At 52.3% G+C, this 27860-nt stretch overlaps 1 protein-coding gene across 1 annotated transcript; it reads left to right on the plus strand.

Annotated features, from left to right (window-relative positions):
• On the plus strand, positions 1–27617 carry ITGB4 (integrin subunit beta 4; the record flags this gene model as incomplete). Its single annotated transcript, XM_080629380.1, has 38 exons — positions 1–103; positions 608–690; positions 1209–1310; positions 1731–1935; positions 2459–2555; positions 2980–3151; positions 4098–4361; positions 4770–4859; positions 5018–5140; positions 5283–5450; positions 5740–5816; positions 5969–6180; positions 6473–6576; positions 6738–6836; positions 7515–7641; positions 7772–7891; positions 8445–8551; positions 8878–8911; positions 9349–9537; positions 10048–10151; positions 10586–10644; positions 11294–11317; positions 11466–11614; positions 11696–11875; positions 12405–12553; positions 14375–14579; positions 15547–15707; positions 16076–16256; positions 16477–16614; positions 17153–17335; positions 17531–17662; positions 19746–19919; positions 21458–21607; positions 22259–22447; positions 23119–23274; positions 23727–23891; positions 24332–24448; positions 25043–27617. The coding sequence occupies 38 exons, from the start codon at positions 1–3 to the stop codon at positions 25183–25185; spliced, it is 5235 nt and encodes a 1744-aa protein (XP_080485506.1). The 3' UTR covers positions 25186–27617.
• Between the last annotated feature and the right edge of the window lie 243 nt (positions 27618–27860).

Consider the following 27860-nt stretch of genomic DNA (forward strand, 5'->3'; position numbering starts at 1 on the left):
ATGTGTTTTAGGAGGAAGAGGATGGATGTGCTGCCACGGATGTGTGCTGGGCTGTTCTTCCTGTCCCTGCTCTGTGCCACTGGCCTCTGCCAAAGAAGCAAAAGTGAGTGCAGCAGCTGTACGACTGCTTGGATCTACCCTGGTGCTATCTCATGGGGACTGTGCACAACCCTCCTGGGCTTCAGAAATGCTGGTCCTCACATGAATAATCATGGAATCTCAGGCTGGTTTGGGTTGGAAGGGACCTTAAAGCTCATCCAGCTCCAACCCCTGCCACAGGCAGGGACCCCTTCCACTGGAGCAGCTTGCTCCAAGCCCCTGTGTCCAACCTGGCCTTGAACACTGCCAGGGATGGGGCAGCCACAGCTTCTCTGGGCACCCTGTGCCAGCTGCTCACCACCCTTATAAGACCAGTTGTGTGCTTTTCCTCCTGTTTTCTATCTTCCTAGCATCTGGGGCCCTTCTCACTACTCCACTGCCGTTTTGTAGCCTTCTTCCACTAACAAACCAGGCACAAACTCCACTGACTCACCCAGGAACAAGATCAGCCTTCCTCATGCCCTTCCATGGTTTTCTCCATTCCTGATGCCCTGACCTTTCCCAGTAGGTAACCGCTGTGTGCTGTCCCGGGCAAAGAGCTGCACTGAGTGCATCCGAGTGGATAAGGACTGCTCCTTCTGCACTGATGAGGTAAGACCTTGCAGGGGAGCCCGGGGCTCCACTTCCCACTCTGCTGACAGGGATCCCACCACCTCTAGTGGAAGCTGGGAGAGGGACCCAAGAGCAGGGTCAGCTCCTGGCTGTTGCTTCTCTCTACAAAGAGCTGATTCGGATGGGAAGTGCTGAAACGTGGGTTTCCTTTGGTATGGAGAATTGGGAGGAAAGAGAGTCTGGGTCAAGCCTGCAGTAATGCAGGGTTTAGCAGAAAAGGCTGGTGTGCCATATCTGAAACAGTGTGTGCAAGGGATAGAGGCAGAGTGTTATTTCAGACAAGCCAGCAACTCACTGATCATCTCATTTCCCTGCTTCTGGGGGGACGCTGGCTCTTCTGTGCTAGACTCATCCCCATCTCTCTGCCTTACTCCTGCTCTCAGAGGTTCACTAATGGTCCCAGCAGAGGACCCTGTTTCCTGATAAGTGCCTTTTCCCCTTGCACTAAGGATTTGCTGCTTTCAGTGGCTGTGATGTTGTTCTTTCCCCGTTGACAGAGCTTTGAAGAGCCTCGTTGCAACTTGCGAGAGAACTTGCTGCGGTACGGCTGCAGGGGGGCCAGCATCGTGTACACCAGGGGCGAGATGCAGACCCAGCAGGTGGGTGCTGGGGAGACAGCCCATTGCCCAGCTTCTCCACCATTCCCAGTGTCCTTCAGGTCCTTCATCCTCCTATAGAGTCTTCAGCAGGAAGAATACGAAGTACAGATCTCTCTTCATATAGGGTCTACTCAAAAAATGCTCTGCTTTTGTTAGCTGATGAACCTGTTGACAACAGACCTGATTGCTTAGGGCTGAGTGGCTTTTCAGGCAGAACAGATGTAAGCAAAATGCCAGGTGCCCAGCTGAGCACATGTGAACATGGGGGAGGCTGCCTTTGGTCCCCAGCTGTACATGAGGGAAGGGAGCGTGAACATCCCTGCCTTTCCAGTTCCCAGATGTCTCCCTAGTCCTTGGCTCATCCTCATTGTATCTGCATAGGAAGTGGAGTCCATCCCCTTCACATCACTTTCTTCACAGAATTTCAGTATCAACACATCCCTGCAGAGAACGCAGGTGTCCCCCCAGGGCATGTTCATGCGGCTGCGAGCTGGAGAGGAGATGAGCTTCAACATGGATGTCTTCCAGCCCTTGGAGAGCCCTGTGGATCTCTACATCCTCATGGACTTCTCCTACTCTATGTCTGATGATCTGGACAACCTCAAAAGCATGGGCCAAAACCTAGGTGAGACCAGAGCTGGGAGAATAGGGGAGCCAGCTTCTGTGCTGACGAAGGCAGGCAGCTCACTCCTTCCTGCAGTGGGGAGTTCTTACTAGCACCAGAGAAAGGGATGCAACTGGCAAAAAGCTGAGAAATGCCTGTTTTAATTAGAATTTCTTATTATTGCTGCTTTGGAGATGAGGAGGGGGCTGTTTCTCCTGGTCGTGCAGGGATCCTCATGCATGATGTGCTCTCCTTTCAGCCCAGCACGGGGGCTGGTGCCCTGCAGAGTTGATCTGTGCAGTAGCTTTGGCACCTGAACTGATAGGTATGGTTTGCACTATTGCAGAAGCTCTAGCCTTGGAAAGGGGGCTACCAAAGGTAGTATAGGTTGCTACCTCAAAAATGACAAGCCACAAACCCAAAGGGCTTAGAAGCTGACGGTTTGGGAATCTAGACCTGACCAGCAGAAAAGATGCCCAGGAGCAGCAGCCTCACAAACGTCTCTTTATTCACGTGTCTCCTCCTCTCTCCCTTCTCCTTCCAGCGGAGTTCCTGCAAGCCCTGACCTCCAATTACACCATTGGATTTGGCAAGTTTGTGGACAAAGTCTCATCCCCTCAGACAGATATGAGACCTGAGAAGTGAGTGAGGCCAGTGGGTCCCTGGGATGGGAGCAGAGGGGAGGGCAGGCACCATCTGTTTCTCCATCGCTTTCCTGATATGTCTGTGGTGCAAGAGCCTCCACTCATCTCTCTCCCTTCATTGCAAAGGTCTCCCCTGGCCTCCCCACCTTGTGCTCAGGGCTTGCATTAGCACCATGCCAGTGCCAGCAGTGTCCTCAGTTTCCAGACTCTCCCTGCTCTGCCACAACAGATTGAATGCCTCCTCCTCTATCTCTGCCTTCACCCATTCTACCTCTCAGTGCTTATGGTTGCCAACTGAAGTTCATGTCTTCCCTTGTGGGATTCCCGAGCCCCCAGGAGTCCCCACATGTCCCTTCCTTGCACCCAAGCATCCCTTTGTTCCTGCCAGCTGCACAAACCCTGCCCTCCCCTTCTCTCCTAGGCTCCGTGAGCCCTGGAACAATGCTGATTCCCCCTTCTCATTCAAGAATGTCATCCGTCTGACCAGCAATATCAACTACTTCAGCCAAGAGCTCAGGAAAGAGCGTATCTCCGGCAACCTTGATGCCCCTGAGGGCGGCTTTGATGCCATCCTGCAGACAGCTGTTTGCAAGGTGATGGTGGCCAGGGATGCAGGAGCCATGTGGGCAGGGATCTGCTTTTAATCAGTGGATCTTCTTGATATTGAGTGATGAGCAAAGAGCAGCATGCTGGGCAGCTGACAAGACAGCCAAGGATCAGCTGGGAACCTGAGAGGTTGTATGTTCAGCTGTACATTCACAGCTATATGTCTTGCCCTCCCAGCCACATGCTGCTGGTGCCAAGTTGTTTTGCATTCCAAATTTTTCTTAGGTCTTAGACCATCTGTGTGTGTATCTGTAGTGTTTGATCCCCAGCACAGGAGCCGCTCACTGGGCAACCTGCGTGTGCTCTTTGCTTTGTTCCCCTTTGTGCCTGTGGTGGTGAAACTCTGCTCCGAGGAAAATAGCCTGCTTGGGCTTCGCCATTTGGCTGGGGGATGAGCACAGCTCCAAACACATCCAGAAAAGCATGGGCTTGCCCCTGGCACCAGAGGAGGTTTAGATTGGATATTAGGAAAAATTTCTTTACAGAAATGGTGCTCTGGCATTGGAACAGGCTGCCCAGGGCAGGGCTGCAGGCACCGTCCCTGCAAGGGTTCGCACACTGTGTAGGCGAGGCCTCAGTGCCATGGGTTAATGATAGCCTTGCCAGTGCTGGGGTAATGGTTGGACCTGATGATCTTTAAGGTCTTTTCCAACCTGGCTGATTCTATGATTCTATGTATATTACTGGCACAGAGCTGCTGGGAGACATCCTACGTGTTGGGGGTGCAGATGGGGAAGTGGAGACCTGTTGACTTGGATTCCCAGAGCCACGTAGCTGGTTGTGTTAGCTGACAAGTGGAGGTGGTGCCTTGTCCCTTGGGTCTTCTAACTTCTGCCAATGCTGGCCTGCCAGTGGCTGCAGGTGCTGTGCAGTGGTTTGGGGGGACACAGATAAAGGTTCCTTCTCTCCTTCTCCCCACCTCCCTGGCTGTAGGATAAGATTGGCTGGAGGAAAGACAGCACTCACCTGCTCGTATTCTCCACTGAATCTGCCTTTCACTATGAAGCTGATGGAACCAACGTTCTGGCAGGGATCCTGGCAAGAAATGATGAGCACTGTCACCTAGACACTGATGGCACCTACGTGTATGATACCAAACAGGACTACCCTTCGGTGCCCACCCTGGTGCGCCTGCTAGGCCAACACAACATCATCCCCATCTTCGCTGTCACCAACCACTCCTACAGCTACTATGAGGTGAGAAGACTGTGGCAGTGATGCTGTGTGAGCTTATCTTTCCTCCAGTGCTATTGCTCTTCTGCCTGCAGCTCAGCTTTGAGGAGAAAGTGTTCTCCCATCTCTTGTCCCCAAGTGTTAAGCCAATACCTTGATACTTTGGAAGGGTGTCACAGTGTATTAGGGGGCTGCTCTGGGTCATGGGAGGTCTCAGGGCATATTATTGGGTGCAGGGATTTGGGGTCCTAGAGTTCTCCCCATGTTGATGTCTGTTTCTTGTAAAGCAGTGGGAACACAGAGCTAGAAAGTAGTTTAGGTTGGAAAGGACCTTTGAGGTCTCTGGTCCATGCCCTGCTCAAGGCAGAGCCCACTTCAGTGCTAGAGGAGGTTTCTCAAGGCCTTGGCTCAAGGGTTCCTGTCTCTCTGCAGAAGCTGCACAAGTATTTCCCCATCTCTGCGATCGGGGTGCTCCAGGAGGACTCTTCCAACATTGTGGAGCTGCTCCGCACAGCCTTTGAGGTAAAGGTGCTCTCTGGGGCTTTGCTCTCACTTCCAGGGAAGGCAGAAGGGTGGGCACCTCCTGCCCAGGAAAGCAGGCAGGATGCAGCCCTTCCTGGGCAGGCCATGGTGTGGTCACAGGTGTACTGCTGAACATGGGGTTATTTTCTGCCACCCAGCGCATCCGCACCAAGATGGATATCCGGGCTGACTTTGTCCCCAAAGCCATGAAGACAGAGTTCACCTCCTTGATGTACGAAAAGACAGAATCTGGCTCCTTCCACATCACCCGTGGGGAAGTGGTAAGTCTTTGAATGGCCCTGCAGGGAAGGCATGTGCGAGTGACTGAGCTGCATCCCTCCTTCCTTCTTCACCTGGGATTGTTTTGGCTACGCTGTGGTCCAGCAGAGCTGGTTCACCCCTGTGGTGTGTCCCTTCCTTCAGGGCAAGTTCAATGTGCGTGTGAAGGCGCTTGAGTACATTGGCGGGCAGCATGTCTGCAGCCTCCCTGAGAGAGACCGGCAGGGAGTTATCCAAGTGAAACCCACGTCCCTGAGTGACAGCCTCAAAATCACAGCCTCTGTCATCTGTGACATGTGTCCCTGTGAACAGGTACATGGTGGGGAAGGGTGTTGCAGACAGATGTCCTCCTCCTGGGCAGCCTGGGGAGGGAATGCGTGGCTGGCACATGTGAGTCCTGTTTCACCCCTCACTGTTGCTCAGCAGAGGCTCAACCTTGCCAAGGAGATCTTCGTCACTGCACCAAGCTGGGCATGTTGTCCTATAGCAGAGCTCGGCCTTGTGGGCTAAACTTTGCTCCAAATCTGCCTTTCTAACTCCTGAAATGGTCTTGGGGGCAGCTGAGCCCATTCGGCAATGTCCATTCTGTCTTCTCTCACAGCAACAAGAGTTTAACTCACCCATGTGCAGCTTTCATGGGGACTTTGTTTGTGGACAGTGCATCTGCCATCCTGGCTGGTAAGGACTTTGTCCAGTTCCATATCCCTCCCAGAGCTCCTGCTGGCTCTGGGGACCCCCAGTGACACGGCCATGCCCTGGGTATCCTGCCCAGGACCCTGCTGTCTTGCACTCTACTCCTGCTTCTCTCAGCACCATCTCCTCCCCACCAGGCGAGGGGACACATGTGACTGCTCCCCAGCATCCTCACCTAACAATGAAGTCTGCATCCGCCCCGGGGACGTGGAGCCATGCTCGGGCCGGGGCGAGTGCCTGTGTGGGAAGTGCCAGTGCTACTCCGAGGACATGATGCAGCGCTTCGATGGGGCTTTCTGTCAGTACGACGTCCTGCAGTGCCCGCGCACCTCCGGCTTCCTCTGCAATGGTGAGAGCAGCCCCACCGCCCCCCCGGAGCTGCCCGCCCTGCAGTGCGCCATGTCCTGCTCTGTCCTGGTGGTATAGGCAGGGAGTTCCTGGGTTGGTGGCACTGGCACGGGGGGGGGAGTTGAGTGACCAGCGATGGGCTGTGGAGACTCTGGGCTTGCAAATGTGCAGGGGGGGTGCACTGGAGCCTGTTTGCAGCCCTTTTGTACCCCAGAGAAGGCAGCGGAGCTGCAGGTAGGGCTGGGGGAACAGCAGAGCTCTGACCCTGGGCAATTCCTCCTCCTACGTGGCAGATCGTGGCCGCTGCTCCAAGGGTGCCTGTGTGTGTGAGAGCGGCTGGGAGGGGCCAGGCTGCGAATGCCCCATGAGCAACGACACCTGCATCGACAGCAGAGGGGTAGGTGCTGCCCTGCCAGCATGGGGCCAGTCAGACCGGCCAGGGCTGCAGCAAACTGCCTTGCTGCTCAGGGCCACTGGGAGCTGGCACCCTGCTGACCCCCAGTGCGCTGCACATCTGTAGTTGCTCTTGGTCCCTGACTGTCCCCTCTTCCCTCCCAGGGTATTTGCAATAACCATGGGAGATGTGAATGTGGCAGATGCATCTGTGACAAGGCTTCGCTGTACACCAGCTCCACCTGCGAAATCAGCTACTCCCTGGTGAGGCTCAGCCTGGGATCCCTCTGGATTTATCGCTTCTCCTGTGCAATGCTCTAGGGAAGGAAGGCAAAGCAGACATGAAGGCCCATCTTGGTCAGGAACAAAATCCTGAGGAGGAGTTAGCCTTTCCTATCCTGCCTTCGGTGGCCAGGAAGGGTCTACTACGGGAGCTGCTTTGTAGCAGCTGTTCACCCGCAGCTCACTGGAGCTTGCTGTTCACCAACAGCAACTCTTGAATGCCTGTTTATCTGCACACTGGTGAAGGGCAGAGGTTTGAAGCTCAGCTCCTGGCTTGTTCCAATTTGCCCCAAGACCGGAAAAAACACCCACATTTCATGGTTTGTTTCCTCAGTTTCCCCTTTGACAAATATGGGCTAATCTCACAGGGGGACTGGAGAAACCTGGCTTAGTAATATTTTGGAAAGGCCACCTAAAACCCTTGGAGAACATCTAATCACTGCCCAATGCAGGCTGTTGGTGTAAGAGATTTTGGAGCTACTGTGCTGGGCTCCTGGGCTTATAAATCCTTCATTAACTGCATGTTCACTGTAATTCTTCTTTTTGCCCTTGCCCTGGCACCGGGGTGAGGATGCAGTGTTGCCTCTCCAGCTCTGCCTTTTGGAGGTGGTGTCCTCCCTTGGGCCATCTCCTGACGGCCCAACCTCGGTCTCTGCCCAGGGCTTCCAGGCTGTGTGTGAGAGCATCCGGGACTGTGTTCGCTGCCAGGCCTGGGGAACAGGCAATATGAAAGGGAACTGCAGCACGTGCCACCTCCAGCTCCAGATGGTGGAAGAGCTAAAGAAAGGTATCAGGCTGGGTGCAGACACACGTGGTGTGTCTCCTGTGGGCCCTTCCCCATATGTGTGAGCATGTGGGGCAGCTCCCTAAGCTTTTCCTGGTCCTGATGACTGCAACCATTTCCTCTACCTCTGCAGAGGAGGCCAGTGAATACTGCTCATTCCAGGATGAGGAGGACGATTGCACATACCATTACACCCTGGAGGGAGATCCCAATGTCCTCCCCAACACCACTGTCCATGTCCAGAAGAAAAAAGGTGAGCAGGGACCTCTCAGAAAGGGTGTCCAGCCTGGGGTCTGATTCAACAGTGACCTGCTCCACAGCACCTCTGATCCCTGCTTTGTCCCTTTGCTGTGCCCTGGGAAGGCTCAGCTTCAGGTAGTATGTCCCTGCCCACCTTCCTGCAGGACAGGGGTGGGTGACTGGCTGTCACATGAACTGCAAGGAGTGGAGAGCAGCATCTGCAGAGACCAGCACCTTTAGACATCAATGCCTTTCACTGCTAGCATGGGCAGGGATTGATGTGAGAAGCTGAATAGAGATGGCTGGATGTGAGCAGAGAGGTGGGATAGCTGGCAGAGGAGAGATTGAGATGAGCTCTTAGGCACAAGTTCTCTGTGATGATGGTGAGGTGCTGCACAGGGTGCCCAGAGTTCTCCCTGAACAGCACTTTTCATTGTGAACATTAAGTGAGTGCTTAACCAGGCTGCTCCAGCCCTCAGAGAGCTGTAGTCCAGCCTTTCCCCTCTGTCCCTGCCTCCCCAGTCCCTCCCTGCACACCCCGGGTGTGACGTTGCTGTCACTTACAGAGTGCCCACCGGGGAACTTCCTCTGGCTCATCCCACTGCTCATCTTCCTCATCCTGCTCCTGGGGCTGCTGCTGCTGCTCTGCTGGAAGTTCTGTGCCTGCTGCAAGGTGAGGGCCTCAAAACAGTTGTCCCAGCTTTGGGAAAGCACCACATAAAGGCCAAAACGGTCATAAATTTCCAGAACCAACCCAGCCTCCAACATGACCACATCGACAGGGGCTGAGTCCCAGTGGTATCCAGCACCTCTGCTGTAGCTGGCACAAGCTGTGATGGGATTTCCCCCACCCAAGGGATATCTGGCTACAACCAGATTCCAGAGCTCCGTCTGTCTACTGCCCACCCATCCCTGCTGATGGGAATCCTCCCAGCTGAAGATGTGGGGTTTTTTGCTCTTGGCCACACAGTGATTGTGTCTTTGGCATTTGTTTTCTAGGCTTGCCTAGCCCTGCTTCCCTGCTGTGCACAAGGTACCAACCCTTTGAACTGGAGGAAGAGGGATCTGTAGTGTTCACTGTCTTCCTGGATTGGGGATGGTGCTGGGATAAGTATCTCTCCTCCTCTTCTCTGAGTTGGAGAGGTGGATCTGGGGAAAAGCTCCTGGCAGAGAGCCTGAGCCAAGAAGCCACTGAGCTGCTGCTCTACTGCTCCTTCCTGCCCCACAGTCTGGTGTGCCCTACTGGGAATGCCACTGCTGGCTCTCCCCTGAACAGTGTCCCTTGTAATACCTAGCTGCTGTTCTCCACATTCATGGACACCCCTTGCCCTCTCCACTCCTGGCATCCCAACACCTTTGGCATAGTGGAAGCCCTAACGACTCCCCAGAGCAACATCTCCGGTGTTGGGAAGTTGATGGCTGGCATTATCCCAGTCTGCCTAGAGTCTGACCTTGTCCCTGGCTCTGCAGGTCGCACTGTTGGCTTCAAGGAGGACCACTACATGCTTCGCCACAGCCTCATGTCCTCTGACCACCTGGACACCCCCATGATCCGCAGCGGGTCCCTCAAGGGTTGCGACACAGTCCGCTGGAAGATCAACAACAATGTTCATAAACAGGGCTTCACCTCCCTCGCTGCCGCCAACCCCAAAGATCTCAGTGAGTGCCACAGCTGAGGAATAGCACATGGAGGAGGTGCTGTGGGTGCCACAAAGGACAAGACCCCAGCTTTAGCAGCCATGGCATTACCTCCAAGCCCAAATGCAAAGTTCTTCCTATATCCATTTCCATCCTGTGGGAAGCTGAGCAGCACATTCCTGTGTCTAGCCTTGTAGCAGAGCAGGTCATAGCCTTGGAGACCTCCTGGCAGCCTGGCTGCATGGTGGATGTAGCCTGCATGTGTCTTACTCTAATTAGCTCAATGACTCAGCCTTGATTTTGCTGCTTCATCAGTCCAGAGCCACCACTGGACACTGTTCCTTTGCTGAATCTGGCAGAGAGCTTCCTAGTTAGCCCTCTAGTTCTTGGAGGGTTTTCTTTGCTGGGTGCTAGCAACATGAGATCTGGACACTGAGCATCAATGTGTGTCCTCATACTTCCAGCTTTTGGCTGCGTTATTTCTCTGACCCAAGAAGGAAGGAGTTTGACTTAGGAAATTTCTCTTTCCAGTTCCCTACGGGCTGTCTCTGAGGCTGACCCGGCTTTTCACGCAGAACCTGCTGAAGCCGGACACCCGAGAGTGTGAGCAGCTGCACAAGGAAGTGGAGGAGAACGTACGAGCTGGGCATGAGGGGGCTCGGGGTGGCACTGGGGCACAGCCATGCTGAGGGCTGTCTGCAATGCTGAGGAAGGAGGAGTGCCCCTTCCCTGGGAACCCAGACAGCACTTGAAAAGAAGAGGCAATATTTCTTCTTTCTGAAAGAAAGCACAAATTTTAAGATCACAATTGTGAGAATTATCAAAAGCATCTGATGAGAATTGCAGTTTGCTTCAGAACATGTGGTTTGAAGCTCCTATTTGGCTTTGGTTCGCAGCTTCTTGCCATGTTCTGGGGAGAAACCATGTGTTGGTCTGCCTGGTGTGGCAGGGTGAGAGGGAAGGACCTGGGAGGGACCCCACTCTTGTGTTCGCTGGCAGCAGCTTCTGCTTGCTGAACACGTCCCTTCAGCAAGGGGTATGTTGTGAAAGTCCCTCTTGCTCCTTGCAGCTGAATGAGGTTTTCAAGCACATCCCTGGCTGCCACAAGCTCCAGCAGACCAAGTTCAGGTGAGTCACTGGGGGAGAGATCTTCTTTGGGGCAAGGTTCCCCCAGGGCCCTGCTGATGAGGGAGTGGACCACAGGGCTGGGTGTGAAATTTGGGATGCTGGGTGGGAGCATGGGCTGTGAGACACCCCCAGCACAAGCAGGAGCCCAGTGCAGTGCAATGCATTTGGGGCTGCAGAGCAGAGCCCACCCATCTGTACGGGTGGTCCCAGCTGCATCTGGCTTTGGACCTTAGACTCCTACAGCCAAGGACAAATCCTGGTCACATAGTTCTCAGTGAGAGAATTCCCACTGACTTCAAAGTTTCAGCACTATACAGAGTTCCAAGTGCCTGGTGCAGAACAGAGGAGTCTGGGGATGCTGGCACTGAGTAGGGAGTGTTGTTCCCTCCCCACAGCTCTGATGAGATGTGATCTTCCCTTTGGGCACATTCCTCATCGCATTAGGAAACCCAGGGCTAAAGGGAGCAGCCAGGCAGGAGGAAACACGTGATGGGGCCATGGGCTCTGCAGGCTGGGATGGCACCCCCAGGGCAGCTGCTGCAGCTCAGACCTGCACAGGGCTGTGATTCTGCGATTCACACCCAACTTTGTCTCCACAAATGTATTAGTCACTCTGATTGTTGGTTGGTTTTTTTTCCCCTCCTCCCAGGTTACAGCCCAATTCTGGGAAAAGGTAAGAGAAATTTGCAGCCCTCCCTTGTGCTGCTCCTCCCTCTTCATCCACACACGTGTGGGGTACTCACTAGCCCCTCCGGCTGCTACATGAGATGAGCAACCGTGGCGTCAGCTCTTACCTGGCTCTCTCTTCCTACCGGTCACAGGCAGGACCACACCATTGTGGACACAGTGCTCACTGCCCCTCGCTCAGCCAAGCCAGAGATCATCAAAGTGATGGAAAAGCATGTTTCCCATGAGGCTTTCAATGACCTGAAGGTTTCACCAGGTTATTACACTGTGACCTCGGACCAAGGTAGGGAGCAGAGCCCGGTGCTGCCTCCTAGCTGGGCAAGGAAGGGCATTTCCCACAGCTCACCATTGCCCCTTCCCACAGATGCTCACGGGATGGTGGAGTTCCAAGAGGCTGTGGAGCTGGTGGATGTGCGTGTCCCACTCTTCATTAGGGAGGATGATGATGATGAGAAGCAGCTGCAGGTGGAGGCCATTGATGTCCCTACTGGCATTGCAGAGATTGGACGCAGGATTGTCAGCATCACCATCATCAAAGAACAAGGTGAAGTGCTGCGACCGTGGCAAGAGATGAAGGCGGCTTGTGTTTGGGTGTCCTATGTCCAGATGGGCTCGTGGTTTCTAAGGCTCAGCCTGTGTATCTGAGCTTCCCCCCTGATCACAGACCAGAGATTTACTTGGTGACTCCTATCTTAACTCACCTGGATCTAAACTAGAGCATCTTTTAAAGCATTCAAAGGAAGGTTGTCATCCCTGGTGACAGAGACTTAAACATTTGACCATTACAATTCCATGGAAGGTCTAAGGTTGACTGTATGTCTCTACTGCTCCAGTTCATAATTTGCTGGAATAAAGTGCTGTTAATGCTGTGCTTGGGACAGTTTCCCTCTGCTTCCCATCTAGTTGTTTAGAGCAGGAAAAACAAGCCAGGAGTGAAGTCTGTAGCCCATGCAATAATATTTCATACACACTGCACACTCATGGGTGATAGGAACTCTGTGTGCACCTGCGTGTTTGTAATGTGATTCTTCATGTATTTGCTCTACACATTTCTTCTCTCCTGCCCCTTTCAGCCAGCAGCCTCATCACCTTCTTGCAGCCAGCCTATTCCCACAGTCGCTTTGACAAGCTGGCCAAGATCCCTGTCCTCCGGGAGATCATAGACGATGGGAAATCCCAAGTCACCTACAGGACCCGGGATCTCACCGCCAAGAATGGCAGGGTAAGGGTGATGCTCCTGACCTTGGCAGGCAGGAATGTGTGGGCCCTGAGGGCTGGGAAGAAACTGGGCTCTGGTGCTGAGGGAACTGGCGGAAGTCATTGCTAGACCACTCTCCATCATCTTTACCAAGTCTTGGGAAACGGGAGAGGTGCCTGAGGACTGGAGGAAAGCAAATGTCACTCCAGTCTTCAAAAAGGGCAAGAAGGAGGACCCGGGTAACTATAGACCGGTCAGCCTCACCTCCATCCCTGGGAAAGTGATGAAACACCTTATCCTTGATGCCATCTTAAGGCATGTCAGGGATAAGAGGGTTATGAGGGGCAGTTAACATGGCTTTACCAAGGGGAAGTCATGCTTGACCAACCTCATAGCCTTTTATGAGGAAATAACATTGTGGATGGATGATGGCAGAGCGGTGGATGTGGTCTACCTTGACTTCAGCAAAGCATTTGACACAGTCTCCCACAGCATCCTCATAGCTAAATTGAGGAAGTGTGGCCTGGATGATCAGGTAGTGAGGTGGACTGCGAACTGGCTGAAGGAGAGAAGCCAGAGAGTTGTAGTCTATGGGGCGGAGTCTAGTTGGAGGCCTGTATCTAGTGGAGTGCCTCAAGGGTCAGTACTGGGACCAGTATTATTTAATATATTCATCAATGATTTAGATGAGGGAATTGAGTGTACTGTCAGCAAGTTTGCTGATGACACTAAGCTGGGAGGAGTGGCTGACACGCCAGAAGGCTGTGCTGCCATCCAGCGAGACCTGGACAGGCTGGAGAGTTGGGCAGGGAGAAACTTGATGAAATATAACAAGGGAAAGTGTAGAGTCCTGCATCTGGGCAGGAACAACCCCAGGTTCCAGTACAGGTTGGGGAACGACCTGTTAGAGAGCTGTGTAGGGGAGAGGGACCTGGGGGTCCTAGTGGATGGCAGGATGACCATGAGCCAACACTGTGCCCTTGTGGCCAAGAAGGCCAATGGCATCCTAGGGTGTATTAGAAGGGGGGTGGTCAGTAGGTCGAGAGAGGTCCTCCTTCCCCTCTACTCTGCCCTGGTGAGACCGCATCTGGAATATTGTGTCCAGTTCTGGGCCCCTCAGTTCAAGAAGGACAGGGACCTGCTGGAGAGAGTCCAGCGCAGGGCAACTAAGATGATGAAGGGAGTGGAGCATCTCCCTTATGAGGAAAGGCTGAGGGAGCTGGGTCTCTATAGTTTGGAGAAGAGGAGACTGAGGGGGGACCTCATTAATGTTTATAAATATATAAAGGGGGAGTGTCATGAGGATGGAGCCAGGCTCTTCTCAGTGGCAAACAATGATAGGACAAGGGGTAATGGGTACAAACTGGAACACAAGAGGTTCCACTTAAACTTGAGAAGAAACTTCTTCTCAGTGAGGGTGACAGAACACTGGAACAGGCTGCCCAGGGGGGTTGTGGAGTCTCCTTCTCTGGAGACATTCAAAACCTGCCTGGACACATTCCTATGTAACCTTATCTAGGTGTTCCTGCTCCGGCAGGGGGATTGGACTAGATGATCTTTTGAGGTCCCTTCCAATCTCTAACATACTGTGATACTGTGAAAGAGCAGTTGATCAGGCTCAAAGTGGATGTGGCTTTGAGAGGGGAGACCCAAGACTGAGGTTAGCACTAGGGCAAATATTCTCCTCCACCCGTTGCTCTCTGTGCCTCAGCAACCTGAGAGGCTGCCCCCTGAACTAAGGGCACTAGAAGGCATGTGAGGATTCACTGAGGGGAAGCTCTCTGCCTTGGAATCTTCTCATGGATGCTGTGAGTTACAATCATGCACCGTTTCCTTCTCCTCCAGGACTATATTTTCACAGAGGGTGACCTGGTCTTCCAGCCTGGGGAGACCCGAAAGGAGGTGCAGGTCCCCTTGCTGGAGCTGACTGAAATAGACACCCTCCTGCACAACTTCCAGCTCAAGCAGTTTGCCATCGATCTCCTCCACCCCAAGTACGGTGCCAAGATCGGCCGCTACCCCCAGGCCACGGTGACCATCGCCGACCCAGGTAGGGGTGGGCAGCCAGGCAGTGCGGAACGGTAGCAGGGGGTGTGGGGGCCCCCCCACCGGACCAGCCTTCCCTGAGGTGGTGTACGGAGCTTCAGCCCTGCTCTTCATCCAAAAAGTGGCAATGAGAAGGTTCCTCCAGTTCCGGCTGGTAGATTTGGGCCTCCCTCTAGAGGCGTTAGTGGGTATATACAGTGGGTAGAAAGAGGAGGGATAATCTACCTCGCAAAAGGAAATACGAATGGATCCTTCATTTCTTTTCCTCGGAGAGCTGAATAAAAAGCTATTAAAATAGGAGAGAGGTGGGAATTGCCATGAGCTGTGCTTGTGGTTCCTGTGGCTGGACAAGCAAAACTATATGCGAAAATACAAAAGTATTGGCATCAAGTGGGTTGATAACATAAAGGTATTTATCACAGTACTGGTCATGAATACTGGGGGTACGAGACAGCCCCTTGACATTGGACCAACGAGGGCCATTTCAGGGGCAGGCACCAGGGCCGGAGAGGCTCCAAAGAGCTCTCTTCTGGACTTGGTGGGTTTCCAGAAGCAACCGGATGACTTCAGAAGGCTGTGCCCATTGCTTTGTTCCCTTATGTCTGCACAGGGCAACTGCTCAACCGGCTGAAGCACTACTAAATACATTCAGACAGAGCTAAAGATTTTCAGAGGAAAGAAGGTGGTCTCTTAATTTCTTCCTACCTAGGCAGTCTGTAAGGAGCAGCAGGAGGGTGCAGGACCTGGGGTTCTGAGCCCAACTCTCAAACCAGCTTGCCGTGTGGCTTTGTGGGATGTTATCAGGAAATGCCTCAGTTTCCCTTTGCTCTAATGGGGATCTACCCCTCAGAAATGCTTTGAGAATTGCTGCTTGGGGTGGCAGGACAAGTGCTGAAGAGAGGCACACTTCCTTCTTTTTGTACCATGTGGGGGACTAGCACTGATGTGTCCTTTCTTCCTTGTGCCTGCAGAGGTGGTGGATGGTATCCCCTCGATGACTGGCCTGGGCCAGATCTCCCAGTCCCCAAAAGGCCGCCTGAGTGCACCACTTAACCCCAATGCCAATGCTCTCAGCTCCAGGGAAATCAGCTTCAGCTGGTTTCCTCCACCAGGAAAACCCCTGGGGTACAAGGTGAGGAGTGAGTGAATCCCTGGGCAGGGTGTGAGTCCTATCCTGCAGGTGTTTCACACACACAGTCATTTGTGCCAAAAACATGGGGAGCAGATGCCCAAAGGAGGAAACAAGCTCATCCCTTCTAGCCCCCTCCATCCCTGAGGAACCATTGTTGGGTGGATGTGGAATTTGCAGGAAAGATTCCTAGGGGGTTCATCTCCCTTTCCATCACTTACTATGAAATGCACACATCATTCTGGCCTCTCACTTCAGAGGAATGGCACAACACATTGGGTTTCCCAGAGAAGATCTAATAAGAGATGGGGAATTTCTCACTCATTGTGATCGGGATTCGAAGGCATCATGACTTGCTGTTGCTTTGCCAGGTGAAATACTGGATCCAAGGGGACCCCGAGTCAGAAGCCCATCTTATCGATGTCAAAGCACCATCAGTAGAGTTGAGTAACCTCTACCCCTTTTGCGACTACGAGATGCAAGTCTCTGCCTACAACGCCATGGGTGAAGGTGCTTACTCTGACATCATCCACTGCCGCACGCTTGAGGACGGTGAGCCAATCTACACTTTGTTTCCCACTATGTGGGAGCAAGCTGGTGCTGGTGCATCCAGCATGGGCTCAGGGCTCCAGCCCTGAGCTTCTGATGGTCTTGGGGACAAGCACTGGGTGCTTCCCACTGCAACCCAGCTATGATCTGGGGAGCTCTGGGCATTTCTGCGCACTGGCTCCTGACTCACAGTAACCTGAACCCTTTGCTCTTGCCTTTCCAGTCCCCAGTGAGCCCGGCCGCTTGGCTTTCAACGTTGTGTCTTCCACTGTGACACAGCTGAGCTGGGCTGAGCCTGCAGAAACCAATGGGGAGATCACAGCTTATGAAGTCAGTTATGGACTTGTCAACGAGGACAACAGTAAGAGCTCATTTTCTGACCAGGGCAGTTCAGCCAGGCTGAGGAGCTGAAGTACACTTTCCAGAGGCTGAGCTAGTCCCAAGCAGCAGCAGAATCAGAATGGCTCCAAGCATGTTTCTTGAGGGGGTCGATTCTTGATGGGAGGAGCACAGGAAAATCACCATTTGGGATTTAACCCTACAAAGCCTGGAGCACTCTCAGTTCCCATTCACTTCCATAGTGTTTTGGTGTTGCTTTTCATCTTAAAATCTTAGTTCATAGGTCTAGACTCTAGAGCTAGGATGTCAGGAAGATGCTATTCGGTGACACAGCAGGAAAAAGATACCTCTGCTCTAGGCTGACTCCACATTTGGTTTGGGAAGTCCTCCGAGGCGATGTCATGCCAGTTGTGATCAGCCCACACAGCTTCTGCACCTTGTTCCAGAGCCAGGCTGTGTCCTGGCAGCAAACCTCAGTGAGCCTGTTGGCCAAGGATGGGGTGTTGTGGGATCCTCTGTGTCTCATGGCCTCATGGGTGACAGGCATACTGTATTTGCAGTACCTATTGGCCCAATGAAGAAGGTGCTGGTTGAAGACCCAAAGAAGCGCATGGTGCTGATAGAAAACCTGCGGGAGTCCCAGCCCTATCGCTACATGGTGAAAGCCAGGAATGGTGCTGGCTGGGGACCTGAGAGAGAAGCCACCATCAACCTTGCCACGCAGCCTAAGCGCCCGATGTCCAGTGAGTTACTGCTTCCCCTGGGTGGGGGCAGGAGCAGCACTGGAGTGTGCTCCCGATTACCCCAGCTGCTTCTCCATGTCCTGCTTGCTCAGCTCCACCACCATCCTGGTGAACGCTGAAGGCCAGCCTAAGTATGGGAGGCCTGGGTGGTTTTGAGCTGCTTGTCCAATGGCATTTTTCCCACCTCTTCTCCAGTCCCCATCATCCCTGATGTCCCCATCATTGATGCAGAGGGAGGTGAGGACTACGACAGCTACCTGATGTACAGTGCAGATGTGCTTCGCTCTGCAGCTGGCAGCAAGCATCCCAGTGTCTCTGATGATTCAGGTACATTGCTCTGGGTTTTGCAAGGTCATTCTTAACATTTGTTTTCCTTAACAGCAGCTTTCAGCAATGAGTTTCACTGCTCCTTTCCTCCTCATGGAGATGGAGAGATCCAAGTCACAGAGATGGTGGAGATCAACCAAAGCACAGTAGCTGCATCCATGGGAACACTTGACTAGTCACAGTGTAAATAAGACCAGTGCCTCCCTTCTTAGCCTTGAGGCAAAGAGAAATCTCAGTATGTGGTGGGAGAGCTTTTCATGGCCCTCCCTGTTCACCTTCCCTTCCTATTGCCATTTGTCTGGACCACAAGAGCTCCTGTCAGCAAGCAAGTACTGGCAAGTCAGACCTCTGAGTCCCTTGGATGCTCAGGGTCTTGGCCAAGCCAACAGGAGGGAATTCACAAGGTGCTGGGAAGGCACTGGCCTCTCTTCCTCCATCAGTTCACTCTCTGAATAAGGCTGGCTTCCTTGTCTTGTACTGGGACAACAATGGGAAGATGTGCCATAAGTGAAATGATGAGGCTTGTCAGTAGGATCTGGAGGGTCTTCCCTAGGGAGGTTCTCCAAGGCCTGGGATCAAGCAGTGAGTCCCTGGTCCTGTCAGAGAGCAAGGTAATGGGACCACTGAGCACACATCGAGGACTGAGGGAACCTCTCCTGAGCAGAGGACAATTGTTGCAAGACTCCTCATAACAGGGACAGGCGTGTGGTGCGAGTCTGACTCTCACCTTTTGTCGTGATGGACACAGGGCTGGGAAAGAGCCCTGGGGCTGAGGAACACCATGCATGTTGCATTCCCACCATCTTCCTTCTACCAGTCACACAATGGTTGCCCTGCCTGAACTCATCAGCCCACTTGGCGAGACAGGCTCTGAAGGGTTGTTGTTCCCACTGGTGCCTGTCCCTTCCCTCCCCAGCAAGCACCACAAAGGCGGTGGGCAGCCCACTCTGTACCCTGCAGATCATGCCAACACCAGTGCTTGCGTTGTCCCAAAAGGCTCCAGGTGGAAATATGTGCCGCTGCTGGGAGAAGACTTGGATCTTCGACGCATCACCTGGAGGCTCCCAGCTGAAACCATTCCCCGCCTCTCTGGCAGCAGCTGCTTCTCCTCAGACACCGAGGGTCTCCTCCATGAGGAGGACAGCGACGTGGCTACTGGCAGCCTGAGGAGGAGCGGGACGCCCTGTCCCCAAGCAGGTGAAGGGCAGCTTCATTAAGGCACTGAGTGTCCTGTCTCGTCCTGCTCTGAGACAAGGGGCTGGCAGCTGGGGTCTGCCGCAGTACGTGTCCCCTTCCTCCCCTTGTGTGCCCATCCTTATGTTGGCATGATGCACTGTTCACATACTGTAGTCTGCTTCAAAAACCTTGTCCTGGTGTGTCTGCTCACAAGAGTGTCAAGGTAACCCCCATCTCGGCATGGACTTGGGAGCCTAACAAGTTGCTAGCAAGTTGCTTCTACAAAAGGCTGGACCTTCAAGGCAGGAGAAAACTCAGATGATACCTCCTAAGTGGCACCTGCAAAGGCAGCTCCTCACCTTAATTAAGTGCCCTGAGCTTCTAGGGCAGATCTGCTGGACTGATCTCTCCTGGCCTGCTGAGAAGGGCTGGGGGCTCTTCAAAGACCAGAACAATGGAGCAGAGTTTGCTTTTCAGATACAGATGAGATGGGATCCAGAGTGAGATTTGGAGAAACTGCCTCCATAAAGGGCTGTTTTCCTTTTTTTACCTTTTTTTTTATCTGAAATTATATACTTGTGCTTGCGTCTAAGAAAGATGTGAGAGAACATGGCAAGAACCACAAGACAGTGCCCCAGTGAGGCCGAGGTCTGGAGTTACCTTGGGCACCATGGGGGTGTCTGGTGCCGTGTGTAGGGCAAAGTCTCTGTTTACCTGTTCACTTCCACATCATCATCTTAGGTGGCTTTTTCTAGATGTAGTGCTCCAGAACAACCTTCCAGCGTGGCTGAAGCTGGGATGCAGCCAAGGCAGGGTGCACCATGATGCCTCCTGCTTTCTTCCCATGGAAACTGGAGCAGCAGCCCTGTCCATAGCCATGTTCCTCACAGTGTGCCCTCTTTCACAGAACACTTGCTGAACGGCCGGGTAGACCTGTCCTTCCCTGGCAGTGGCAGTGGCACACTGACCAGGACAATGAACACCAGCTACCATCAGCTGAGCTCACACATGCAGCAGGAGCACAGAGTGATGGGAAGCTCCTCGCTGACAAGAGACTACTCCACAATGCTGATGGGGCACGGTGAGTACTGTGATGATGGACCTGTCCTTCCCTTCCACCCCTGTTACTGTCTTTGGACCCATGCCCTACAAGTCTTTTTGGTGTGACGACTGTGTTCACTGCTAAGGGGGCTATGAACCAGACATCTGTAAGGTCATGTCCTCACCACTGATGTTTAGGTGCTTTGCTAAGGCCAGCCTGCTACCAGACTAGCCTGGAAATGGTTCCCATCCCTCATGTGCAGCGTGCTCGAGAAAGGGAGCTACATTCTTATCCTCACACCACAAAGCGCTCTGGGAAGTGCATGTGTGACTTCTTACTCTGTCTAGCAGCGTGGTTGCCTTTTGGCTCCACAGGTGTACATCAGCTGGTGCTGACAGAAGGTTGTTATAAGACTCTTCAAATCTGAGCCTTAAAAACCCCTACTCTGCAGGAGCCAGCACCTGGGCTGAACCTGCTCTGAAGTCTCCAATGGTGTTTTTCTCTCTTTGTCTTGCACCACTTCTGTAGATTGCCCAGGGACACTCTTCCCTCCCATCTGTGAAGATGCTGGGAGGACAATCCTGCGGCCCCAGGATGTGGGTTTCAGGAGCAGGGCAAAGGTGAAGGGTTACTACCCCAGCACTGGCTGTCGGGACTCTATAATCATGACTGATGGGTCTGCAGGGATTTGCAAGTACATAGGTACAGCTTTGCCCAGTGTCTCTTCCCAGCCATGCATACCATAACAGCCAAGCCACTGACCACCATGAGCTGTTGCCATCCATTGCTTGCCCCAAACCCTCTCTCCATGGCTTGCTGTGTGCCACACTGGTCATCTTCCTGACCCAACCTGAGCCTCCATCACACCACCTTTCCCTTCGCAGGTGACTTCAGCTGTGTTTCAACCCACCTGGGCTGCTTAACACTCACCACCACCGTGCTCTAATGAGCTGAGCAGCTCATTATCCCCATTCTCTTCATTCCTAACAAGCTGCTTGTTCTCAATCTTACCCCACAGGTCTTTGGAGGAGTCTTGGGGAGAACATGTGCTCCATATGAGATGTCCCTCTGCAAGCTCCTTGGGAAAGTCCATGTCAATGAGGGGTTTCAGTTCCTGAGTGGCACCTGGGAGGCTGCTGTGCTAAACATGAGCCCTGGTCCCAGCTGCCCCATACCCTTGATCAGTCCCTGGAGGTGTTGGACTGCTTCAGCTATAGACTAGGGCCAGTGCTAACTGAGCTACATGTGAAGATATCTGTGAAGCTTATGGCAGAGTGGGCAAGGTGCTTCAGGGTGAGTGAAGAGGGCCACATGCAACACCTGGACCCCTGCTCTGGTTTCTCTACCACAGGGGCACAAAGCTTACCTTAACTTGTGCCACTCAAGGCCGGCACCCCAAGGCCATGGGATGTCACTGTAGGTGTGCAAAGCCAGCCAGTCCTGGGTTGTAGTGGGCCAGCTTGCAGAGATAACATCTCACCACGTTCTCCATGGACCATTAGGACCATCCCATGCTTGTGTGTGCCACTCCCTCCTCTCCCCCAGATCTCCACCCTGATGCTGCCTTTTTCCTTCAGACTCCAGGCTGCGGCTAGGGGTTCCCGACACCCCCACACGCCTGGTGTTCTCTGCCCTGGGACCCACCTCCCTGAAGGTGAGCTGGCAGGAGCCGCACTGCGAGAAGGAGGTGCAGGGCTACAGCGTGCACTACCAGCTCCTCAATGGAGGTCAGTGGGCAGGTGCCACTGTCCACCAGGCACTTGGTGGTGGGAGTTTCTGGAGAATCTGGTCTGGGTCTTCTCCTGGGCAATGGGCTCTGGGTGATCCTGCTTGAGCAGAGGGGGTTGGACCAAATGACCTCCAGGGGTCTTTTCCAGTCCCAACCATTCTGGAATTCAGGAACTGGTCCCCAACTTTGCTTTTCCTCCAGCCTTGAGGAAGCATCTCAGCTACCTCACAGCTCTTATTCTCTGTTTCTGCTGGGGGGACAATTCCTGGGGTTGCTTGAGGAGTCATCCCTCCTCCAAAAACACTTGAAATCATTCTCCACCAGCCCAAACATTTCAGTCAAAGGTCATTCAAGTCAAAGAATTTGAATGAAAATATCTTATTTTTACATGAGATTTGGGGCAGTGTTAGTGAAAATGTAATTTTCTTTGGCTGAAAAATCATTTTGTTTTCAAGAAGCTGCTGTTTATCCCAAGCCTTTTTGGAACAGCATCTTATCCTGCCCTACAGGCTGTTGGTGGTGAGGTGTGATGGAGGTGGCCAGGGATGACTTTTCCAGATGGTTCATTTGAGATAGAGTTTAAGCAAAAGCCATAGCTCTGTCTTTGTATCTGCAACATGGTGCTGACATCCCACTTTGTGTGTTCCAGGAGAGGTTCACCGACTCACCATCCCCAACCCCAGCCAGAACTCAGTGGTGGTAGAGGACCTGCTGCCCAACCACTCCTATATCTTTAAGGTGAAGGCGCAGAGTGAGGAAGGCTGGGGCCCGGAGAGGGAAGGAGTCATCACCATAGAGTCCCAGGTGGACCCGCAGAGCCCGCTCAGCCCTGTACCAGGTGAGGTGGGTGCAGGGCAGGAGAAGGGTGACACTGATGTCTCTGCTGCTGTCTGCAGTGCTGACCTTGCTGGTTTCCTCTCCCCTTACCACATCCTGAGTTCTCCTTTCCTTTCTTTCATTTAGGAATAGGGCTTTCTTCCCCATGCACCCACCTTCCACTAGCTGTCTAGGTAGCTGTTGTGGTTTGAATCCAGCCGACAATTCAGCACCAGGCAGCCACTCACTCACCCCCAGGGCAGGATGGGTAGGGGAATCAGAAGAATGTAAAACCCATGGGTGGAAATAAGAACAGTCCAGTAACTAAAGCATAATATGAAACTACTAATATTAATGATAAGGGAAATAACAAGGGAGAGAATATAAAACAAAAAGGGGAAAGGAAAAAAAACACTAACCAGCAGTGATGCACAATATGATTGCTCAGCACCCGCCAACCAATACTCAGACTGACCCAAGCAGCAATCAGTTCCTTCTGGGTAGCTTCCCCCAGTTTATATAGTGGGCATGCAGCACTGCACCAGCTACTGGGAAGAAAAATAACTGTTATAGCTGAAACCAGGACAGTTGCTGAGACCTTGCAGCTCGTTTCCTAAATGTTGTGTGCAAATCCCTCCCTGGCTCCTCCTCACCACCTTCTGTGATACTGACCTCTTACTCGTGCTCCTGCAGGTTCACCTTTCACGCTAAGCACACCCAGTGCTCCTGGGCCACTTGTGTTCACTGCCCTCAGCCCTGACTCCCTGCAGCTCAGCTGGGAGAGACCCCGCAAGCCCAATGGGTCCATCTTGGGCTACATGGTTACCTGTGAGATGCTGCATGGAGGAGGTATGGTACCAGGCCATGGAAGCCCAGTTCCCTGCATAGAGCACAAGATGCCTCCAACAAACGCAACAACTTGCTGCATTTTTGCTGCGACCAGCAACAAAGTTGTCTGCTTGCAGACAAAATGGGGGCATGAGCCTGATTCCAGGCCTGGGAGCTGCTGGACCATGACGCTTTGTGTCACAGCATGGTCTGGTGTAAAAAAATGTGGTGGGAAGAGGAAGGACCTGTAGCTTGTTACAGTCCAAACCCAGTGGAGGCTTTTTGTTGTGGATCACCACTGTACTAAAATAGGGTTGCCTTAACCCTTAGTAGAACTGGATGTGATCATACAGTTTGAGGGCGGCATAAAGCTTAGGGAAAGCCAAGACAGCAGCCAGAGTCAGGGGGATTGTATTTGGAGCGACTAGAACAGACCTGTTTGTCTTCACCGCTGGTATCTCTGTGTGGATTAGGAGAGCCCAGGAATATCTATGTTGAAGGAGACAATTCTGAAACTACCCTGACTGTGCCCCACCTCAATGAGAATGTCCCATACAAGTTCAAAGTACAAGCCAAGACCACCCAAGGCTTTGGGCCAGAGAGAGAAGGCATCATCACCATTGAATCTCAGGATGGAGGTACAGTAGTACCATGTCTTTGTGGAGGTGCAAAGTTAAGAAACCTCTCAGAGCAGTGAACACAATTCCTGGAATCCCTTTCCAGCTCTGGTGGTGACTCCATTTTTCATTAAAGACGTACAGACATTGTCTTCCATGAAGACAATGCTGAGCCTTGTGAGCACTGTCCCAGTCCTGATGCACTGAATGTGGAAGGATCATAAGAAACTGACAATGTTTAATTTATCATGAAACTTCTTGGTTGTACACATACCTGAAGGCAGCTTCTTGCATTGGGCAAGTGTAAGACCTTCCCAGTCCTTCCAGTTCTTCCTAAACCTGGCTCTGATGTCAGCAAGAGAAATCTCCTGAGCTGACTGTTGGTGCTCACTGTGCAGGTTTGAGGGGTTGGATGCTTCTTGTCATTTCCTGACTGACTCATCCCTTTTTCTTCTCCCAAGGCACTTTCTCCCAGTTTGGAGGACAGCAGTACATGAGAGAGGAAGTGTACAACTTCCCAGCAGAATACATCACCAATACCAGCATCAGCCACTCCTCTCTGGATCCCCACTTCACAGGTAGGGGCCCACTGTCTTCTTTGAAACCCTTGGAAAGCAAAGAATAACTCTGCTTGTCCAAAGGTCTAAGGATGCTTTTACTTCAAGTGTCAAAGGCAGGGAGGGAGGGTCCATCAGCAGGATTAATGAAGAGGACCAAACCCTTTCCTGCACCATGTCCCTGCTCTGCCCCAGAGGCAGTTGCAGTCATTTCCTCATGTGCTGCCCAGTCATAGAAGGAATGCTGAGTTTTCAGAGTCCCCCAGGACTATCATTAGGGATCAAATCTTAACTCTTCCTGCAAGATTAGATCTCTTCAGAGCAGAAAAAAAGAAGTGTGATGACCATCTGCAATTACATCAATGTAGTTGTCCCATCTGAGTTCAGCAACTCATGGGTTCATGCTGCAACATGGAGAGTTTAGGAGCTATTAGGAGATCCATCTTATTGACTGACACAGCTAAGTACTGAGTCACTTGATTTGGAGAGGTTTTCCATCAATTAAAGTGATATTTAAGGAGAAATCTCTGACAGAAATCATCAGGTAGAGCAGATCCTATTCCCTGTGACCTCGTACTTAGCACGGTGTCCTGATCACCAAGTTTCTCATTGCAGACAGCATGCTCCTGACAACCCAGAGAGTAGAGAGCGCCAGCAGCACCCTCACCAAACAGGTCACCAAAGAGTTTGTGAGCCGGACCATGATGTCCAGTGGGACCCTCACCAAACAGATGGAGAGGCAGTTTTATGAGGCCTGAGTCAGGGCAGGCTGCCTGCCAGTGGGGCATTCGTGTTCAGATGGCAGGACTTTGTGGAATAGTCCAAGATGCTGCTGTGGTGCCCCGGAAGCTCCTGTGGGCAGAGACCTTCCATGGCACTTCAAGCTCTGGACCTCTGCTTTGGAGCCCAGCACACTCAAAGCTCTGTCACAGTTGGGTCATCAGGCTTGCGCTCATCCTTCAGGACTTGGCCACCCTCTCCTACTCTGCAGAGACTCAGTTCTGCAGTGTCCACAGTGATGTCTTCCAGGAACAATCACCACTCACTCCAATACCATTTTTCAATGTCCATCCATCCAAACACACCTGCCAAAATTCAGGTGTCTCGATGGCTCCAGCCTTCCCAGATAAATGGAACAGGATGATTTATTCTCAGACCATCAGTTTTGAGAAGATCCCAGCTGATGACATCCTGATTTATAGAGCATCACCATTTCCATCTATGCATGCTCCAGGCTCTCTAGCAACTTGTGTGTCCACTGGAGATTGTTATTTTGTTCTGTTTGGGCTTTTTCTACAAAAGCTGCATAGGTTTGGGGTAACCTAATGCTTCTTCCTGCACCTATTTGTGTCTATCCTTCACTGGTAACATTTGGTACCATGATAGCAAAGTATAGCCTTTTGTTTGTACAGCATTACCCATGACAGCCTCTGAAGCTTTTTTTTTGCATACATTAATGTACAGTTTTCTCAGTATATATATAAATATATAGAAATGTATTTTATTATTTTATAAAAAAATGGAGGTGGTGAGATCTATGCTCAATGTGGAGGTTGCACATGGGACTGTGATTGCTGAGAAACGTGAATAACTAAGTTATTAATTAAGGGCTTGATCCAAAGGCCACTAAACCCTGTGGGAAGCCTGTTGATGAGCTGGCTGGCTCTGCCTTGGGCTTTATATCCTCCAGCAGTGGAGACTCCAGCAGAAGGCTGCAGCTGAGCGCTTTCCAGCCACAGCATCATGCACAGGAGGGCTGGGAGTTGCCTGAAGGCGAGGGACAGGCATGGCCCCAGCACCTGTGCTTGGAGATGGGAATGGTGCCTGGGATTTCTTACACGGCTGATGGGGAGAGCATTGAGATTTTTAGGCAGATGTTTGGCATCTTTCAAAAGCCCTTTTGCCCAACATCAGTGTCCATAAAGGGACCTGTGATCCATCAGTGAACACAAAGGAAGAGCAAGCCTGGGAGCAACAGGCACTTTCATCAGCCTGAGTAAGTTTCTAAGCTTCCTTCAGCCCTTGGCTTTACCTGTTCTCACCCAGTGCCGGGTGCAGGACCCTCATTCCCTGGCTCAGGGTGCACTGCGTGGCCTCTCGCTGCCCTCTGCCAGTGGGAAAAACTGGGGCAGCAGCGCAGCTCCTGGTGTGCTGCAGCTGCCCAGGAGTGGGCGAGGAGCGTGCTGAGGGCAGGAATCCTGCCTGGAGCAGCAGCTGCCACCGTTCTGCATTAGAGCTCACAACTGGAGCAGCAGTGGCAGGTCTCCCTGGCAGCAGCATCTGCCTACCTCTTCCTATATCTGCCTCTTATCTGATGCTGGACCTGCCCTGTTTTGCTTTCGGGTTTTTTTGTTGATTTTTTGGGGGTTTTGTTTTGGTTTTTTTGAGGGGGTTTTTTTGGTGGTTTTTTTTTTTTTTTTGTTGCTGGTTTTGGGATTTATTTTTTTTGGGGGGGGTGTTTTGGTTTTTTTTTTGTGGGGTTTTTTGTTTGTTTGTTTGTTTGGGTTTTCCTTGTGTTTTTGACTCAGAAGACTTCTGCAGCACTGACACAACCAAGAGCTCCCTCTCCTCTCGGGGCTGTTCATCTGAGTGCAAAGGCTAGAACATGTTTGAGCCAAAGCTGCATGTGGGTAAATAAAGTCCACTGCAGCGTCCAGGGCTGCAGGTGGGACTGGGTCAGTTTTAGACTTACGTCAAGAAACCAGTCCTGTGGTTTGTTCTTTTTTTTGCACCGTGCCTTCAAGAAGCATTTAACTCTTCCTGAGCAGGTTCTGGTGTGTGAGCCTGCCCCTGCCTCCCCGGTTCTTGTCTCACCTTTGGTTGGGGTTTCCCCTCCAGTTGATGTGCCTCCTCCTGCACAAGGACTCCACGATGCTTTCCCTGCGCTTTGGGATCAGGGGTAAAACACTGAAAACAGCCTCAAAAGGGGGCTCAATTTCCAAGCACTTTCACCGAAGACCTTCCTGTTATCTAAGAGCACAGCGTGTCAGGTGCTGCTCTCCAGGGGGTCCATCCCCTGTGCAAGGTGGCTGCACATGAACCTACTGCATCACACTATGCCAGCCTCACCTTTTAATTTTCATCTGGTTGTTAGAGCTGATGGTTTTTCAGCCTTTCCAAGGTGGATCCAGCAGCCCAATCAGACAGAGGGTCTGTATCAGATGGCTTCCTATTGCACTCAATAAATGCGTTCTCTACAGTCTGCCTCTTCCCTTTCTTTAAAAATAAAATAATTAAAAAATAATCCCCCCCACTACCCTCGATGTGTCACAAATATCAAGGACATGTGCAAGAAGTAGATACCCAAGCAGAGGCAGTGCCTGCTACTGCTCCAGAGGCAACACTGGACCTTGACGCCCTGGTACTTGCTCATTACACCAGTATAAACTGGAGTTAAACTGGTCTCCTCTGCCCCTTTGAAGAAAGGTTGCCC

This window comes from Psittacula echo (genome assembly GCF_963264785.1).
Source record: "Psittacula echo genome assembly, chromosome: 14".
Classification (NCBI taxonomy): domain Eukaryota; kingdom Metazoa; phylum Chordata; class Aves; order Psittaciformes; family Psittacidae; genus Psittacula; species Psittacula echo.